Genomic DNA, 17,406 nt, shown 5'->3' with positions numbered 1-17,406 from the left:
GCCCTTCAGTAGCCGGGATAGGCTCCGGCACCCCCGCGACCCCGAAAGGGACAAAGCGGTCAGGAAAATGAATGAATGAATGAATGAATCTGCAGCAATTTTTTTGTTTTGTAGCAACATTTTTTTTATTTGTTTTGCTTGTTTTATTTGCAGCATAATTTCTTTTTATTTGCAGGAGTGTTTCTTGTTATTTGCGATGTCTTTTATTTGCAACATATTCTTATTTTATTTGCAGCGATTCTTGTTATTTGCTGAGTGTTTATTGTTATTGGCGGCTTTTTTTATTGTCAATATTTTATTTTGATTTGCAGCTTTTCTTTTTACAGTATTTGTTTTGTTTGTTTTAGTTACAACATAATTACTTTTATTTGCATGTTTTTTATTTACAATGTAACTTTTTGTTTGTATGATTTTTTTTATTTGCAGAAAAATTTCTTTTTATTTGCAGCAGAATTTTTTTTATTTGTTGTGTTTCTTTTTATCCACACTCTCTTTGTATTTTCTTCAAAGTTGATTTTTTTGCTCTAATAGCAGCAACAACATCTGATCCATGTCAGGAATTCTTATCTGATTATTTCTCACCAATAGTTTCTTCTCATTCTTATCCATCTATCATTTATTCTCTTAGCTTCTTTTCTTTGTTTTTCCATTTGGATTCATTTCTCTTTTTTCTTCCATCAGAAGTCTTCGGCGTGCAGTTACATCCAAACTCCTCTAGACATGAGTAGGAACTCCACACCAAGTCTAAAAAACTGTCTTTTTGTTGTTTGTTGTTGGTATTCCCATTGTTCCCTCAGCAAAAACAATTGTAAAGCTGCTCCGCGTCGTTGAACTGGGTTGGGATTTGGGACGGCCTAAAATAGAAACACTCTTGACTTCAAGAAAAAAAAAAAGAAAAGATTCAGAAAGAAAACCTTAGCAGTTTCCATTCTGCCCAGCCCCGGATCACCCCCCCTCCCAGAGAACAAGTCCAGCATCACTTTGTAATTTACACAAGGGCTCAGTCAGCACTGCGGCCAAACGAGCGTGCACAACCGCAACCAAAATAAATGCGGCGCGAGGGGGACTTCTCAATCACCGCCTCCGTGCAACACTTCACAGCACAGATGCTGAATGCAAACATTTGCTGACGTGAACCTGCTGCAGTCACGCACTCGCACGGAGGTGTGGAGAATCGACTGGAAAGCCATTACGAGTTGATTGCACACGAGATGACCGCTCAGAGCACAATCCTCTGAATTCAAACTTCACCCAAACACAATGACAGCAGCTAAAAGTGGAAACCAGCATTTACACAGCCAGAGCTTCCTGGCAGCACCGACTGTATACTTATCATGTAGTTAGAATTAGATGCTGTTGCAGCTCGCCACAGTGCGGCTGGAGAAGTCTAAATGATCTGTGGCACATGGGAAGATGGGTTACCCGAAAGGCAGAGCAGAGCGGGAAACAGAGATGATGAATTGTGTTCCTCTTTACAAGTTTATTGTCAATCCACTTCTATTGCAAAATCAGATGCCAAAGAGGCCAGAAGTGGTGGTGTCCCACAGAGATCAGTCCTGGGCCTGTTGCTATTCAACATTTACATAAACTATACAGTCAATGGTTTGGAACTGATAAAAATCAGATTCTTTGCTGACGATATAATTCTATTCAACAGACAATTATTAACAATGCTATGCTAAATAAAATGAAACCATGATTGGATAACAACAAATTATCTTAGAACTTAGACTAAACAAGAGTAATGCTTTTTTGTAACTATGGAAATTTATCAATTAAAATGTCACAATTGTTTTTAATGCTTGAAATAAATCAGTAAATTAAATCAAACTAAAAAAAGCTGCATTACCTGCGATAATTCTAGTGCAAATGTTTTTTTGCTGAAAATGGTGATTCAATTTTAATTTAATTGCTGAAGTGATTTCCTGATAATGCAAAAACTATTATTAAGCAAAAAGGGCTGAAGTTGACCTAAATTTTTGACAATTTTTTAGTTAAATTGCTTGAAAGTCCCTACTGAATGCCAATTTTGCTAAAATATTTAGTGTGTTGCTTAAATATGAGCTAAATTAAAATATTAGCCCCAAAAAATGTAGTAGTTACTAAATAAGCCAAAAAAGTTAGATCATTGCTTTAATACTTGGTAAAATCCAAAATAGCCTAAAATTCCTCAGTAAACTAAATTAGACAAAAATGTTGCTAAAATAGAAGCTAAACTCTAAATTAGCCTATAAAAACACCACTTAAGTACTAGCTAAACTCCAAATTAGCATAAAAAAACATCAGCAGATGCCAAATTAGCCAAGAGATTTGAACACATTGCTTAAATACTGGCTAACCTCCAAAATAGCCTAAAATTCCTCAGTAAATTAAATAAGTCAAAAACGTTAGCATGTCGCTAAAATAGAAGCTAAACTCTAAAGTAGCATAACAAACCTCAGTAGATGGCAAATTAGCCAAAAACGTTAGCATGTAGTTAAAATATTAGCTAAACTTTATAAAAAAAATTAAAATGACTATAAAAGTTGAAAACATTAATATACTTAAAGTTTTGTTGCTGATCTAATTTGAATGTTTTCTCATTTATTTTCTATACGGAATATTTTGCTCAATATTTTAAAAAAAATCATAAAGTTTATAAAATATCAAAAATACAAGCAGTGATATCCTGAACGTTTTTATACAAAGACGGCTGAAATTGCTGAAAGTTTGAGTTTTCACGTACAGAAAGGACCAGGAGAATCACTATAGTGTGAATGCTGACTAAGCAATCACACAATTAAGGAATCAGGGTTTATTGTAGCTGTTTTGGAGACTCCCAGCAACATTAAGCGAGGCTTTCACCTCCAGACTCCGCCTTTACAGGTGAAACACTTCAGAGTTGCATGGCAGCACAGGTGTTCACAGGTGTCCATACTCACGGTGACGAGGGTTTGGTAGAGGCAGTAGAAGCCCAGGTACCAGACGAACCGGCCGCTGATGAACGGAGGAACAAACCAGAGGCAGAAGTACGAGACCACCAGGAACGGCGTGCATCCTAGCATCCTACGGGACACGACAACGGGACAGGCGGTGGTGTTACGGTCTGACTCTTGTGGTTTATCTATTTTGAAGACAACGGCCTCTGTGACATGCCTTCAAATGGCCACTTTCAATGAAAAGTCTACGTAAACATCCATAAATGCGCATTTTGAGCTTCAGTGCTCAAAACTCTTCATATGTCAGTAGACACATTTTTTTCTACTCATTCTAATAAAACAAAAACTGTAAATAGATAAACGTAACAAAAAGTGTTGTAAAAAGGGGCGGGACCACACAAGACTTTTCTTCTACTCACTCCTATTCAAGCACATTGTTTGATTTACTTGTATATTTGTATTTTTTTAATTCTTATACTTGTATTTTTAAATTTGAATGTTTATTTACATTTTGTGTTTGAAACAAAAAAACCTAAAATTCCCAACTCGTCATATCAGGACACAGGGTTCAGGTCCCCCCGTGATGGCTGTCGGGTTTCCAACCATCAGGACGCAGTAACAGACCTGGAACCAGAACCAGGTTGGGGTACCAGGGTTAGGGCCCTGGTCCACATCTCAGGACTGGACTAGTCCACATCCCGAAGGTTGGGACCCCTGATTAATGTATGCATGTTTTCCCTGGCCCGGTACCAAGCGACCCTCAGACTGGAACCAGAGGTTGGGGATTTTACGGGAACAGCCAGCATGTCAAAAAACGACTAGTTGGGGACAACCAAAACGTAAAAAAGTGACATGGAGGGGTCCTGAATCCTATGTCCATGTATATGAGGAGTTTGGGGTGAGTCAATGGTAGCCAATAGGCTCACGAAACCACAAGTCTTTCATGTATCATAATGAGGCTGTGAACGCAAAACCAAGAACAAGATTTGCACCGATGAGACATTTCACACCAAGTCTCTACCAGCTGCAGGTGGCGAACGTGCGCTAGTATCGGGTGGCGACAGTCCGGTGTGAACATCATGGGGTAAATGCGTGTTCAAGACTAAGGTTGTGCCCAAACTCCCCCTAATCATTATATAGTGTGTTCGCCATTTTCTGGTGCTGTCTGGATCTACTAACTCCAAAATGTAATGCCCTCGAAATTTCCCAGAAGTCTTTGCGAAAGACTAGCGTGCATCAATTCTCACTAGAATAGCGAATATAAACCACAATGCATTGCAGTCGAACAATTTCAAACAAAAAAATGTGTTTAAATGTAATATTTGAATAAACCATCCACATTTTAGCCATTAGAACACAGTGGAGTCATAAATAAACGTGAAATGTTATTGGATTTTCACTTTGGGGAATCGGTGACGTCATATCCGGTGTTTAGAAAAACGAAAGAAAAGTAGTGAGCATGGTGTCTGAATTGTCTTTCAAATCCAGGGCACTATAAAGGTTTTTAATAGTTAGTGATAAGGGGGGATTCTGACACAACCGAAGTGTCACACGCCCGGTGTGAACGCCTAATTTTGTCCTGCCTGGCTTTCCATACTTCTCCCTGTTCTCGCCGAGGGAGCGTCTTCAGTACTTTCCAGAATTCTTTCATGTGTCATTTTTGTCCAATCCTTTTGGCAATTTTTTATCATTAAACCCTTTGAAGGCTCTGGATTGGTTTGAATTCTTCCTGTTTGTCTTTTTACCGGCCAACCGTAACAGATGGACGGCACAGGCCTGCAGGAATCCAGCCTTATTTTTGGCTAATTATGGTGTTTTGAGGAAGAGGAAAATGCAGCGTGGATTTGAAAAATGCCAAAAAAATGCAATACTTTCCACAGAACTTGAAGTATGCGTAATTCATAAGTACACAATAGCTCTCTATCATTATGGTCGGCAGCTGTGTGTCACAGAAATGACTTTTCAGCAACATTTCCCTCCAGTTTGTTGTCTGGCCGGAGTGGACTGTGACAAATCCCGATCTGGGATCTGGGAGAAGGTGTCAGGAAGAGGCGGAGACGGCCTTTCTGGCATCGAGCTCCCAATCGTTCAGAGACGGCTGACAGCGCTGCAGTATTGAGCGCTGGAGCGCTGACGAAGCCTCGATAAATGATGAGCAGGAAAGAGCAATAAAAGGCAAGTGAAGACAAACACTGGTGCACTTTCCCACGCGCTGCACTGTCACACCTGTCCCCGAAATATGCATCAGACGTTGCTGTAATTGTGGCTCAGGAATGGAATGAGGTTTGGCAGGACGTCTTCTTTTCTTCTTTCCTTTCTTTGTCGTTAACCGCTTTAATCACAACACGATAAAAAATGGGTTCCTTTTTAGTTTGGTCTTTGCATTATTAACGGCTGAATTTTTGAAACATTAAAATTCTCGTATGTTTTTACAATCATATAGAAGTTAAATCAGGTCATTTTGGACCCAGAATGCTTTGATGGTGTCAAAAGGTGAATCGTTTTCCACCTTTAAAATCCTCCATTTTTCTTTAGTTAACTATTACGAGACATATTTAAGTGCAAAAAGCTTTTTTAATTTCAACTAAGACCAGAAAATAGGTGATAGGATGGATGAATATAGATTATTGTTCAAAAATGACAACAGGCCGTTACAACTAAATAAGTCAAAAGTTCTTCAAATTTGATTTAAAAATGTTATATTGGCTTAAAAAAATAGGAAAAATTGTCACTAAAACATGTTTTTTTGCTGTTAAAAAACAGAAAAAACTCAGTCATTCCTAAAACAGGTCTTTTTACTTTTTAATGCCTCAATTTTTGCAAGTCTGAGTAGTCAGAAAGTCTGGTAAAGTTGTACATTTAAAGAGCCTACACTGGTAGTAACGATGGCCGGGGCTAGCAGTTACCTAGCTGAGAGGCGAAGGTAGCAGCTGAGCTCTGCTAGCTGAGTGGCAAAGTAAGCGTTGTAGCACAGCTAACATAAGAGTGAAGTTAGCAGCTTAGCAGAGCGGCGAAGCGAGCGGCTGATCACTGCTACCTGAGCGGAAAAGCTAGGAGGATGAGCACCACTAGCTGAGCAGCAAAGTTAGCAACTGACCACCGCTAGCAGAGCACTAAAGTTATCGGCTGATTACCGCTAGCTGTACGGCGAAAGTTGATGGCTGAACACGGCTAGATGAGCGGTGAAGTTATCGCCTGATTACAGCTAGCTGAGCGGCGAAGCTACCAGATGAGCAACCCTAGATGAGCAGAAGTTAGCAACTGAGCATCGCTTTCAGGGCGCTGAAGTTAGCGGCTGATTACTGCTAGCTTAGCAGCCAGGGTGACTAAGCACCTTTAGCAGAGTATTAAAGTTAGCGACTGATTACCACTAGCTGAGTGGCGAAGGTAGCGGCTGAGCATCACTAGCTAAGGGGCAAAATTAGCAACTGATCACTGCTAGCTGAGCATAAAAATTAGCGGCTAAGTATTGCTAGCTGTGTGACAAAGTTAGCGTTTAAGCATTCCTAGCTGAGCGGCGAACCCACTATAGCGTTGCAGAAAAATGTGGTGTTTGTTGGGGGGCGGTTCTGGCTCAGACTTTTTCCTGGAAGGGGCTGTTCTCACTTTGTGATGTCATAATGTGAGGACCCACTCATTTTCGTGGGTTTGGGAGGGGCTAGTGCTCTAAGTGCAGGTTTTTAGAGGTTTTTTTTACACTTAAGATAAAAACGAAATACATTTAAAAGCTCAAAAAGTTGATTTTTATGGTAAATGAAGATATTACACTTTCCACTTTTTATAATGCGTATTTGATCCATTTGTTCCCTTTTTGGGTTTTGTTTTAACGTATTTACATATTTTTCTTATTAAAAAATACTTTTACTTTAATGTGGAGAGAGTTCTAATGCTGATTGAGAGGAAGTAGGTTCAGATAATGGATAAAAGGATGGATAAGTGTAAAATTATTGTTTAAAAATCTCATAATTGGTCGAATTTAGGAGCTTTTCCAGCTGGACAATTACAGCCTCTAGAAATAAGTCAAACGTTTTAAAAACTTGAAAGATTTTCTCTATATTAGCAATAAAAACGCCATTGGGGTTACATAAACGGTCACTAAGACAAACTAACATTAAAAAACCTTTATTTATAACAGAAATAACGACAGTTTTTTTACTTTCCTGAGACTCCATTTTTACGGTGACTGTCATTTAAGGTGACACCCTGATTTCCTCATCAACCAGAACTCACCCCCCACCCTCAAATGGCTTTGAAATTGCAGCCAAAACTTCCACATTCTTGTGCAGCCGCTAACATGTCCTCCTCTGTCTCCCTCTGCGGCAGACATTCAGGAAAAACCGCTCTGCGCCGCTTCTGCTGTAACCGCCGTTTGCTGCAGTCACAAATAACAAACAAACAGCAGCAGCGTCCAAAGACCCCCGGTCCCGCTGGAGTCAGACCGAGATAGCCATCGCTGTCTGTTGATGCCTCGGCTTCCTGCTGGGAGGGCAGGAGGGGATTTCTCCGCGGTGGAAGTGTTTGCGCTCTCATGACGGCGCAGGCAGGCGGGGTCCCGCGGGGCCGTGAAAGCTGATTTAACATCAACATCTGTCCGCCGCCGGGCAGCGCCTGCAGATTTGGTCTGTGGCTGCCAGCTCGTGTGTGTTGAATGTGCAGAGAGGCATTAGCATCCCGTCAGAAAATATGGATTAGGGAAAGCACTCAAGGCTGCATGAAAATTGCAAACGGTTCATATCGAGAAGCAACAAAGCGTGTAAAGAAAAGCTGCAGCTGCTGCTGCTTAAAGAATGAATTTCACAATCTTCAGGTGAATTGTTTTATCACACTTTTGCACAGAAATTAAATTCAAATTCACTGTAAAAAATCTGAGTTTTCTGCTACTATTCTTGCATTTTGAGATTTTTTGTTTAAATGTTTAGCAACCATTCACACTATAGTGATTCTCCTGCTTATTTCTTTACGTTTTTCAGTGTGTAACTCAATCACACCTTTAGTGATTTCAATAATCTTGGTATCAAAACGTTCAGCTTGTTCAGGACATTACTGCATATATTTTTGGTATTCATAAACTTTAAGGTTTTTGAAATATTGAGCAAAATATTCCCCATAGCAAATAAATGAGAAATTCTTCAAATTTTAAAATTTTAAGTAGATTAACAACAAACTTTTAAAAATATCCATGGGTTATGTTTTCATTTTTTATCGTAAAATTCAAAAAAATTGGAGTTTAGATAATATTTTTAACTTTTTTGGCTAATTTGTTTTCTACTAATTGGTTTTCATGCCAATTTAGAGTTTAGCTTGTATTTTAGCAACATGCTAACATTGTGACTAATTTAGTTTAATGAGGAATTTTAGGCGATTTTGGAGTTTAGCTAGTAAGCAACAAGCTAGATTTTTTAGCTAATTTGGCATCTACTGAGGTTTTATGGGATAATTTGGAGTTTATCTAGTATTTTAGTAATATGCTAACGTTTTTAGCTAATTTCTGAGCTACCAAGATTTTTTTATGCTAATTTAGAGTTTAACTTCTATTCTAGCTACAGGCTAACGTTTTTGGCTAATTTAGTTTACTGAGGAATTTTAGGCTATTTTTGAGTTCAGCTAATATTTTAGTAATATGCTAACGTTTTTAGCTCATTTTTTAGCTACCAAGATTTTTTATGCTAATTTAGAGTTTAGCTTCTATTTTACCTACAAGCTAACGTTTTTGGCTAATTTAGTTTACTGAGGAATTTTAGGCTATTTAGCAGTTTAGCTAGTATTTAAGCAACGAGCTAGCTTTTTTGTCTATTTGGCATCTACTGAGGTTTTTTGGGCTATTCTGGAGTTTGGCTCATATTTAAGCAAGAAACTAAATATATTTTCCATGTATTAGGGATTTTTAAGCAATTTTACTACAAATTTTTCAGAAATTTAGGCCAATTTCAGTGCTTTTTCATAGCTCTTTGATTGAATTTTCAGTCTTTTAGCAACTGCAACATACGTTACAAAAAACCTCAGTAGATGAGAAATTAGCTGAAAACGTTAGCATGTTGCTTTTGCATTTTCAGCAAATTCCTTCAACAATTAAAGTAAATTGCATCACCATTTTCAGCAAAAGCTTCAGCATCTTCTGCAACTAGAATTTACACAATCATTATCGCAGGTAATGTAAATTTTTAGTTTTATGTGTATTACTGGAGAAACGAAATCTTAAGAAAGTAAAAGAAATAGTTTTAAGAAATGTTTTTATTGCCTGCCTTAGTATGACAAAAAAATATGAACAGAAATTAGAAGAAGAAAGTATGAGCAAAATACTGTTTTAGACCAAAAATTGTTGCTTTAAAAATATTTCCTTAAAAGAGTTTGGAAAATTCATATGAAGATCTTAATTTATTCAGTAATGTTTGTTTAGGTTGACCTAGCATTAGCATTAGCCGTCCTATGGGAAATCCCATTATACATTAGCATCAAGCTAGCAGACTTTAGCTTTAATTTTTCTAGATTTATGTCTACTTTCATGGATTGATTTTTGATCTTTTAAGATTAGATCGATTAATCGATTTGATTAACACAGCCCTATTAGATTGTGCATGAAATACACGGCTGTTTCTGGAATAATCTGATTCTTACCATGGCATGAGTCTGCCGATCTTCGTCCATCTGCTCTTCGTGATAAAGAACCCAACAATGGGGTCGGTCACCGCCCCCCAGACTTTACCGATGAACAGCACCATGGAGGCCTGGAAGGCGTTGATCTGCAAAAGAATTCAGAATGTAGCGTCATAAAATGATCTTTTTTGACAGTCCGATGTGTTCTGGAGGAACCAACCTGAGCGACATCCAGCAGGTAGATCTGCAGGAAGAAGGCCGTGGCGCTGGCAGCCACCTCCTTGGGCGCGCCGCCGATTGCAAAACACAGTTTGCTGCATATCGACAACTTCTGACTCAAGTCTGTCTGTAAACGGAGAGCAGATTTAGGTTTGAGTCAAGGAAAAATAAATATGTTTTCATTGCAATAATTCTTATTACTCTGATAAAAGTGAATCTTTGGATGAATTGACAAAAATTCTGTCGTTTGTTGCATTCAGAATGATCAGTTTATTTTAGTAAACCATCAAATCAAACATTTAATTTAATCCAAACTAATAATTTGAAATGTTTCGTTTTTTCCGTGCACAAATGCCCAATAATTTCACATTTTAATGAATAAAAATGTTAAAAGAAGCTCAAAAAATGACGCAAATCCCATAAAAAGATGGTTTTGTTTGAAATGCATTCACATACTCTGCATACTGTACATATAGATTTGTGTGAACTCGACCACTTTCTTTATTTACAGATTATGTCGTGATAGTCGGCTGCACTTCAGCGACGATGACTCGGATCGTCCTTCTTCTGCGTTTTTTTAAGATGGTGTTTCCTAACATCAAACGGAACAAAGTAGAGAGAATTTTTTTTTTTAAGAGTTAAACGTGTTTACGAAGGAGGTTATTTTCTTTCATCTGACGATCCTGTTCAGAACCGGTTTCTGTCAAATTCAGTTTGAGAATGAAAACAAACGTTTTCTAAGATAAATATCTGTCACTGAGAGATTTATGTTCAGAACTTTTAATTCTCCCCCTTTTTTGAACAGAAATGCAAAAGATTGAAGTAAAATAATAAATTAATACAATAATAATGATTCTTAGATTATGTTCTTAATTATAAAAAATAATAATAATCAAGGATTGTTTTAGTGTGAAAATCTCAAACGATGAAAAAATCTGAAAGAAATCAATAATTTTTATTAGAAAAAGATTCAGTAGAGTCGCTTTGATAGTTCCTAGGTAAGTCCACTCGGTTTCCAACATAATTTTATGAAAAAAGACCAAGTTCACTCTCGTAACATCATTTCCAGCCAACACCAAGTTTCCAGATTGTTCGGTTTTTCACCCAACTGGGTGATTTTTATTCTGATTGGGATCGTTTCTGTAGTTTTTCGTTCCTTATTGAAATGGAGGCAGGTGAAGCAGTGCCTCACCTGCCGTCATGAGACGTAAATAAATAATAGTTTTGAAATGATTTTGGTTTTAAATACTTATCAAAAAATTTGGATTCTTAAAATTGACTCTATCTACTTGTAGACCAATGAAGAAGTTAGATAAATTAACCTAAGTAAGGATTTAAAAAAATGACAAAAAGTGCTGTAGGGCCCCAAAACTGCTAAGTCCACCACTGCTCACGTTCATAATAATTTCCTCATCTTGAAAACAAGCTTCAACTTGTTAGAAGCTGCAGTATGCAAATAGTTGTTAAAATACACAATTGTATGGTAAAAAAAACATGAAAATATATTTTAGCTGCAGAAACACAGGGACTGTTTGTGGAAAAAATACATGAAAAAGCAAATATTTAGCTTCAAATCAAGCCTTAATCCACAGATTTCCATGGACTTTGCTTCTGTTTACTCCAGCGGGGAGGACAGATGTTCCCTTCTCAGCGTCTGCATTAAAAATGGATCCGGAGGAGACCCCCCGCTGTTTGCATTGTGGTCAGCGAGCGCCGCAGACAGCGAGGAAAACCTGCCAACGGCTCATATCTGCACGACAAACAGAAATCACCAAACCAACCAGAGCTTCCCCTGGTGGCGCTCTGCTGAAACCATCAGACGGCCATGTGTGCCGCGCTCTCATCTCTGCGAGATGACACCACGCTCTGCAGAGACCGATATTTACGACTTCGTCAGAGGCTGCGCTCGCTTCTCCCCGCTCCCTGTCACATTTGATGCCAGGCCTGTTTGACAGTTCTTCCCCTCTCAGCTACGCCAAAGAAAGAAATCAACAAAGTAACCAAAACCACAGCCGGCGAACTGTTATTATCCGACTCAGGTTTTCTCCTCCCCGTCTTCAAAACAAGCAAAGGTTGACAATTACCAGGAGGGAGGACTGTAATTATTCAATGGCAAGACAGAGGTAAGTAAAGGCTGCGCTGCGGTCCGGACTTCAAGCCTCTCTCTGCTTCCACTCTCACTGCAATTATCCCTAATTGGAGAGAGAGGGAAAAAATCAAAGTCTTCGGCGTCTGCAGAGACGATGTGCAAAAATACTCTCCCTGCTCGGCTCTAAACGCCAAAATCTTAACACTCCATCTTTCATGACTCTGATCATCAAAGGGGGTAAACAGGATATCCCCGCCGCTGTTGTCTGGACTGATATCTGCAGATGTGGGGAAGGATGAGTGGAACAAAAGCAGGGAGTGATAAGGCAGAGGATCTGAGAAAAACCACCGAGGGTAATTACAGACACGGGAGGGGGGGGTGCATTTAACCTCATTAATTAAACGAGGGATTTAGTCTCATGACGAGGTGTTAAAGTTTAATATTCAGACCTTAGACGAAGAATTAGTCAAATTTCAGCAGTTTGTGCTCTTAAAAAATGGTTTTGAATACAAATCAGAACATTTTTCTATTGGCTTTTTGAGCTAAAGAATCTTGGTGGAATTTGTCAAAAATATTTCTAAAAGTACAGAGAACCAAAGGAACGCAGATGAAAAAAAAGACGAAAATAGTACTGGGGCCCACCGGATAGTGTACATACCAGATAGGTTAAGGTGATGCCCACCAGATAGTACACAGTATACACACCAGATAGTATACACACCAGATAGTACACACACCAGATAGTATACACACCAGATAGTATACACACCAGATAGTACACACACCAGATAGTACACACACCAGATAGTATACACACCAGATAGTATACACAGCAGATAGTGGGCATACAAGATAGTTTCTGGGGCCCACCAGTTAGTGTGCACGCAAATAGACACACCAAATAATATGCATACCAGATAGTTTCTACTAGTGCCCACTAGATAGTATGCACACCAGATTGTGGGCATACGAGACAGTTTCAGGTGATGCCCACCAGATAGTACACAAAGCAGATAGTATACACACCAGACAGTTTCTGGGGCCCACCAGTTAGTGTGCACGCAAATAGACACACCAGATAATATGCATACCAGATAGTTTCTACTAGTGCTCATTAGATAGTGTGCACACCAGATAGTGTGCACACCAGATAGTGGGCATACAAGATAGTTTCAGGTGATGCCCACCAGATAGTACACACACCAGATAGTACACACACCAGATAGTTTCTAGTGGTATCCACCAGATAGTGTGCACACCAGATGGTTGATTACTACTATCTGGTGTGCACACTGGTGTTGATTACTGCTGGTTTTGTTGTGCACCAGAAGCCAGTACTCACTTTTTTAAACTTATATGTCATTTTAGGGCTCAGTAAAAAAAATTCTGTGGTCCTCACCACAAAGTTTGGATAGGCTCCCACCCAATAGCGTGCGAACAAGATAGTTTCTGGTGGTCTCCACCAGATAGCCTCCACACCAGATAGTGTTCAATGGTACACACCAGATACGGTGCACACCAGATAGCTTATAGTGGTTCCAACCTGATAGTGTGCTTACCAGATAGTTTTCACTGGTACACCATATTGTTCTTATTAGTACACACCAGATACTGTTTAATGGTACACACCAGATAGTGTACACACTAGATGATTGATTGGTGCTATATAGTGTGTACAGCTTTATTGATAACTACTAGTTTCTGGTGAGATTTTTGAGACTTTTACTCTACGTCACAGTCAGAGCAAAAACGATGCTAATGCTAATAACATGGAGACACAACTGAAACACAACAGAGAGCCAGACCACAGAGTTTCCAGATTGTCTAATTAAACATTGTATATTTCTATTTTTAGTGATTTTTTAACAAAAATCTTCTAATTTAAGCATTTATTTACAAAACTTTTCCTATTGCTCCTGAGAATGGAGGCGGGTCTGTAAACACTTCCCTTTGGATTTCCAAATTAATGCTGCATTTCAAAGACAATAAAACCAAGTCAAGACTGAAACTGTTTTCAGAGTTCACATTGGAATCTCATATAGACGAGTACACACGTTTTTATATCACTATGATGTGTTTTTACACTGAATAACTGTTTTCCCCACTTTTAAACATTTGGTGCATCTTCTGTGCTTCATGTCTACTATTTATTTGACTAATTTTACTGTGAATCGATTGAGGCAATAGAGCGCCGTCCAGCGGCTGCTGTCCACCACTGAGAGAATTTCCCCATTGTGGGAGTAATAAAGGACTTTTTGATTTGATTTTGATTTGAATATTCTGAAAAATATAAATATTCTTTACAAAATGTTTTAGTAATTTGGATAAACATAATATATTAATCACATGTGTTTTGAACTTGTATCATTAATGATCCGTAGTCAAAGAATTTGTTTTTTTAAATATATTTCTGTTTTGATTTGAGTCCAGTTCAAATAAAATATAATAAAATATTGAACACTTTCTGATCTTTCTTTTATTTTGAAATACATAGCTGGATCCTCCACAAATCACTTTCAATTAAATTATTTTACTGTGAACATTTTTTGTTTTGCTAAATTAAATTTATTAAGCTCAGAAAAGGAGATTTAAATGCAGAAAAACTAACTTTGATCTATAATCCCCAAACTAAAAAGACAGGAAAGCAACTTTTTGAAGGAACGTAATTATACATTATTGAAGCATTACAGGGAAAAAATGGTTAAAACTAGTTTCCTGAATGAGACTCGTTGTACCTTCAATTCCCTTTTTAAAAAAATGATTTTATTTATTAGTTAACTTTTATTTATTTTAAATTTAGAGTTTTACTTTTTTATTCATCAGCTCTACAGTTATTGTTCATCTGCAGATTCTTGTTTTATGACTCTGTAGTTTTATTTTGAAAGGCAAGATGTCAATTTTTTGAGATTTAAGCATGCTATTTTTAATTTTAGTCATGTTTTACCTTTTTTCATCTCTAAATTATTAAAAATACGATAAATTTAAAGGGTTGATTGGAATTCTTGTTAAAAAAAAACTCCACAGTTAAATATAATCAGAGTTTGGTTGTTTTTAACCCAAATCAGACTTTAAAATGGACTAACTTTTTTATATTTATCTCAAGAAAAATAAACATTAATTAGTTTAAAATGAAACATAACTCAAAAACATAAATTGTCTCATAGAAGAGCCATTGGAGAACTATGACTTTCAATTCACAATTTGATGTGTTTTTTAAAGATTTTTTCGTTAATTATATAATAAATAAAGCAGAATTTAGTCTTTTCTCTGGGTCACAGGCCTATAATCAGTCATTATGTTGTAGCCTAGTTCCTCAATCTGTTGGATTAAATCCTTTCTATCCAATAACTCTTGTTCAAGCTGCTCTGTTCACGAGGGATGAGCATTGGCAACAGGAACGTGTGCAGGATTTATGAGGGGCAGTTGGAAAAACAATATAACAAACAAAAATAACAATATGGAACTAAAGTAAAATTTAAAATAAAATTCTGATAGATGACTACTCAGCTATGAGACGTGAGTAGATGAAAGTGACGCAATTGTCATTTTTATGTAAACAAAATGTCAACATGTAAACATTGTAAACATGTAAAAAAAAAACTATTCGCAACATTCGCCAATTTTACAGTCAGTGAAAGCAGAATAATTGAATAAACTTTATTAGTAACAAATGAACTCACAAGCGTCCTCTCTGTTGAGACGGTGCAACTGCATGCATCACCTACTGTTTTCAGTGCGGTTTTATGACGCATTAATAAAAAAGTCCAATAATTCTAGAATGAATGCTCTCAGCGGAAAGTAGTCGCCGAAGATGCTGAAGCTATTAGCTGAAAATGGTAACACCGTTTACTTTAATTGTTGAATGGATTTGCTGAAAATGCAAAAGATATTTGCAAAATGTTAAATTTGCTAAAAGACTGGGAATTTTACCAAAGAACTTTGAAAGAGCACGGACGTTGACCTAAATTTCTGAAAATTGTAGTAAAATTGCTTAAAAATCCCTAATGCATGCCAATTTTGTAAAAAAAAAATATTATAGTGTTGCTTAAATATGAGCGAAACCATATTACCCCCAAAAAAGCCTTGATTCCAAACTAGCCAAAAACTTTGCTAAACTAGAAAATAGCCTAAAATTCCTGAGTAAACTAAACTAGTCAAAAACGTTAGCCTGTCACTAGTAGAAGCTAAGCTCTAAATTAGCCTATAAAAACCACAGTAGATAACAAATTAGCTAAAAACGTTAGCATTTTGCTTAAATACTAGCTAAACTCCGATTTAGTATAAAAAAAACCTTAGTAGATGTCAAATTAACCAAAAAAGCTAGCGCATTGCTTAAATACTAGCTAAACTCCAAAATAGACTAAAATTTCTTAGTAAGCTAAATTAATCCAAAAGAAGTTAGCCTGTTGCTAAAATAGAATCTAATTAGCCCATAAAAACCACAGTAGACAACAAATTAGCTTAAAAAGTTAGCATGAAATATTAGCTAAACTCCAAAACTGCCTAAAATTCCACTGTAAACTAAATTAGCCAAAAACGTTAGCATGTTGCTAAAATATTAGGTATACTCCAAATTTGAAAAATAAATAAATAAAACATAACATAGCCCGTGAATAAATTTAAAGGCTTGTTGCTGGTAAAAAAAATGTGAAATTTGAGACATTCTTATTATTTTCCTATAGGGAATATTTTGCTCGATTTTTCAAAAACTGAAGTTTATGAAAACCAAAAGTACAAGCAGTAAAGTCCTGAACGTTTTGATACCAAGAAAGCTGAAATCTCTGAAAGTTTGAGTTTTTACGTGCCAAAAATGTACGGAAAGAAGCAGGAGAATCACTATTAAATTAAATATTTTAAATTGACAAAAGTATCACCAAATGAAATATATCACCAAATCGATTTTCCTAACAAGTTCGAATTCGTGCTGCTTCACTGAGTGATGAATGACTAATCATCGTGGTATTGAGAAACTATTTGTTAAAGTTCTCTTTCGTTTTCTTTGATAACAAAAACTCATTTTTTAACTTAATCCAAATATAAAATGGAAAAAAATGATACTTTTTTGCTGTTCAATGCCAGAGGATTAAAACCAATCCACGAGGAAGTTTTAAGATGTAATCTCAGAGGATTCGGCCCAAATTAAACCAGATTAATCAGAAGTCTCTGAGGGATTTGGACCAACAACCTGTGGCTGCAGGACTCACCTGGTGTGAGGGTTTGGGGAACAGCGGCTCGCTGGGTTTGCTGGTCCTCCCGGGGGATCCGTGCGCGCCCTTCTCCCCTTTGGTCATGGCTGAGACGCCGTGCGTGAGGCGACAGCCGTACGTGTGCGCCTGCGTGTGTGCGGGAGTGATGAAGTGCGCGTGGCTGTGGCTCCTGGTGTGCGTGAGAGTGACCTGCCACTGCGCGGTGCGCGCCAGAGGCTGGAAGTGGATGTGCTGGCCGCGCGCCGCCGCCGTGGACGCGCGGAGCTCCTCCTGCTCCTCTGTCACAAGTCTGCCGCCGTACGCCGCCATTCACGCGCCGCTCTGCTCTGGAATGAAGCCAGTGGGAAGGGCAAAGTCAAGCACCGACACCCGCACAGCA

General features: G+C 37.8%; 1 protein-coding gene across 1 annotated transcript in view; it reads right to left on the bottom strand.

Moving 5' to 3' along the window:
• Window positions 1-17,406, bottom strand: part of mfsd2b (major facilitator superfamily domain containing 2B) — a 30,788-nt gene that overhangs the window by 12,651 nt on the left and 731 nt on the right. The window contains exons 2-5 of the mRNA XM_024290960.2: window positions 17,025-17,353; window positions 9,733-9,858; window positions 9,534-9,658; window positions 2,922-3,045 (exon numbers count right to left, since the gene is read on the bottom strand). Of these exons, the coding sequence (XP_024146728.1) occupies window positions 2,922-3,045; window positions 9,534-9,658; window positions 9,733-9,858; window positions 17,025-17,336 (687 nt within the window). The 5' untranslated portion in view covers window positions 17,337-17,353. The remainder of the gene's footprint in view (window positions 1-2,921; window positions 3,046-9,533; window positions 9,659-9,732; window positions 9,859-17,024; window positions 17,354-17,406) is intronic.

The sequence above is a fragment of the Oryzias melastigma genome, linkage group LG24 (genome assembly GCF_002922805.2).
Source record: "Oryzias melastigma strain HK-1 linkage group LG24, ASM292280v2, whole genome shotgun sequence".
NCBI lineage: Eukaryota > Metazoa > Chordata > Actinopteri > Beloniformes > Adrianichthyidae > Oryzias > Oryzias melastigma.
Note: the sequence above shows the minus strand (reverse complement) of the source record. Positions and strands in the feature narration are given on the sequence as shown.